The sequence below is a fragment of the Aplysia californica genome, unplaced genomic scaffold (assembly GCF_000002075.1).
Source record: "Aplysia californica isolate F4 #8 unplaced genomic scaffold, AplCal3.0 scaffold00812, whole genome shotgun sequence".
NCBI lineage: Eukaryota > Metazoa > Mollusca > Gastropoda > Aplysiida > Aplysiidae > Aplysia > Aplysia californica.
Window position 1 is genome coordinate 38,458 of NW_004798082.1, and position 2,894 is coordinate 41,351.

General features: G+C 38.4%; 1 protein-coding gene across 1 annotated transcript in view; it reads left to right on the forward strand.

Moving 5' to 3' along the window:
- The window catches only part of LOC118478672 (thiopurine S-methyltransferase-like), a gene marked incomplete at its 3' end in the record, with an annotated part of 8,977 nt that extends 6,918 nt beyond the window's left edge, over window positions 1-2,059 (forward strand). The window contains 2 exon segments of the mRNA XM_035972722.1: window positions 47-165; window positions 1,967-2,059. Of these exon segments, the coding sequence (XP_035828615.1) occupies window positions 65-165; window positions 1,967-2,059 (194 nt within the window).
- Window positions 2,060-2,894: the final 835 nt, after the last annotated feature.

A 2,894-nucleotide genomic window follows, 5' to 3' on the forward strand; every position in this document is an offset into this window, starting at 1 on the left:
CCCTGCCTTCCTCGCCCTCCCACCTCATCATTTTCAATGTCCACAGCTTGTAGGGTCCACCAAGATGTCCAAGGAAGGAGAGTCCAGTGACGGACGTATGGGCGTGTGGCTGGACATGTGGGACAATGGAGGCATGTCCGAGTTCCAGGTCAACAAGCCTCACCCGTGAGTCTATTTATAGTGAGCACGTTGTTTGCACTAAAGGTTCTCAAATCTTACTTTGCTTACTTTACTTTATCCGTCCTCTTGTTCCTCTAGGGCGTCGAGGGAAGAAAGAGCTCCCTGTCTCTAGCAAGTTTGATGGCCTGGCTGGGTGGGATATTGTATGTTCTCGGTATCCTTTACACCCTGGATCCAGGTCTTTCTGGGTACCTTGTTACTTTCTTTTAGTAGGCTTTACTGACAAGCTGGTGAGGTGCCATACGGGTTCTCAAATCATGCGTTCAATAAGCATAATCATATAATGTCTCGATTAGAAAAAGAAATATCGGACTTGTCTTTAAAAGCGATATTATTGCCCCAGCTATATCTGTAGAAATCACCTATTTGGATTTTCTGTTAGTATTTAATAAGACATTTTCTAGAATACAGCTAGCAGGTGTTTATAAAATGTTGATCTATTAAGACAAATTGGTACAAGTCAATATTCGAAAGTTTGAGAACCTTAGTTCAATAGTTGAGATATTTGACAGTAAGTTGCGCCACGAAGTTTTGACCGCACTATAGTTTAGTAAAAGTTTTACCGCACTTGCAGCACAATTAGGTCATGTAAGTGCCGAAGATTAGAGGTGCTACTAGATAGTTACATACAAATAAAAAGAGGAGAGACGAGGACGGTGAATGTTTGATTGATAGGAAAAAAGGAGCAAACGACACCAGAGCACCCGTCAACCACCCACACGTAAGGCTATGTTACAACAGTAACGACAGTAATGTCGAGATCGACTTCAACGAAAATAACAACAATAATAATAACATCATCATCAAAAACCATAACAATGACAACAACATCCTCAACAACAACAATAACAATGATAACAACATTATCGTCAACAACAATAACAATGATAACAACATTATCGTCAACAACAATAACAATGATAACAACATTCTCATCAACAACAATACAATGATAACAACATTATCATCAACAACAGTAACAATGATAAAAACATTATCGTCAACAATAATAACAATGACAACAGCATCCTCATCATCAGCTAGACTCTTCCGTGACGACCGCTATTATTATGATGCAATCATTTTCGAATTTAACCATCTGTATTTACCTGTATTACCTGTCCTGGGCAACAACGTCATTGCACACCGGACAGGTCCATAAGTGCTCAGTTCCTCTCTGCACCAAAGTTCGCAAGGTATCCGTACTGATTGTTCCAGTGGCTGTTTGATTATGGCGACGTCTTTCCTTTCCAGATAATTGTTCCTTTCTTCCTTCTCCCCTCTCTATCCCCATTTCCCACTTCCTGATGATTGTGTGGTGTTGTGCTCTCTCCCTGTCTTCCTCATCCCGCAACTTTTCCTCCAGGGTCTTCAATATACTTTTTCTTTGTCAAATTCCACTTCACCATCAACCGTACTGCCCTCCAGCCTGTCAGCCTCCTCATTACCCTTCACTCCCGAGTGCCTAGAACTTAACCAACCAATCCGCCACAAAAGTTCAGCGTTTGATTCCGAAAGACGTTTGAATTTTCCCATCCACCTTATAATAATTCTAAAAATTATTCCTTGTCGTCCTTATTCTCTCTAGGAAGTTAGTTTCCATCCGTCGAAAGTACTAACTTTCTGTACAAGAGGACGTTGAATTTCCATGAAATCGTAATCATAATTCTTTTTGATTATGTAACACTCGTTGACAATTTCATGTTTATTCTTAAGATTTTAAGAGACCAGCATTTGGAATCATGCAATATAACTACTTTATATATGATGTTTGATTTTTTTCCAGGAAAATCCAGGAACATTACGAGTTTTACACTTCTGGCAACCCCGATGCAACACTCTTTTTCCCGCTATGTGGAGACATGCATGATATGGTCGTGTGAGTATCTGTCGGTCTGTCTGTCTGTCTTTTTGTCTGTCTGTTTGTTTGAATAAGTTTCCATTTATTAATCAGTTCAGTGAAATGCATCTGATACCACCATTGTGTTGTCTTTTATCTCTTTTTTTTCTGTTATAATTATTAACAGTATGAATATTTCGTTTGCTTATTTGAGTCTCTATTTCAAGGATGGTTCCCCCCAAGTGCTTAATTTAAAGTAAAGGGTACATAACTCTTCGAACCTGCAGGGTTGGGATTTTGTTTTATGCAGTTGCGTCCCTTGATATGTTACAACCTGACCCTATTCAAATTTTAAATGTTTTATTCATTAGTTACACATTTGTTTTTGAGCTGTCCTTTATTGTAAGTCATCGCGATAACAACACTATCAAATCATGCACAGAGTGAAACAAACAAGACACGACAGTTACTAGAATTTGACTATCTTAACCACCAATCACTCGCACTCGCATATCTATAATATTTATTTTTCTTTAACTTTAGGAAGAGTTTTATGGTACTTGTAACACGAATAGGTCATACTTGTATAATATAAGCACCCAGATTGTTGTTTTTGTTTCAGAAAGGCCTAATGACGATTTTCTGCGTAGGCCCTATAATGTTTTCACTCTAATTTCTATATCATTCAGTTTCCTGTGAAATATTGTTCCCTTTTCTTTTATCTCTCGGTAGATCAGTCTTCTGTAAATGATTGTTTCTTTTGTCTCTAGGTAATCCTGTTTTTCTGTATCTACTGTGCATCTGTGTGGCAGAGTTTATACATGTGCCTGTATGAGGAAGGGCGCTATATAAAGACAATCTATTATTATTATTA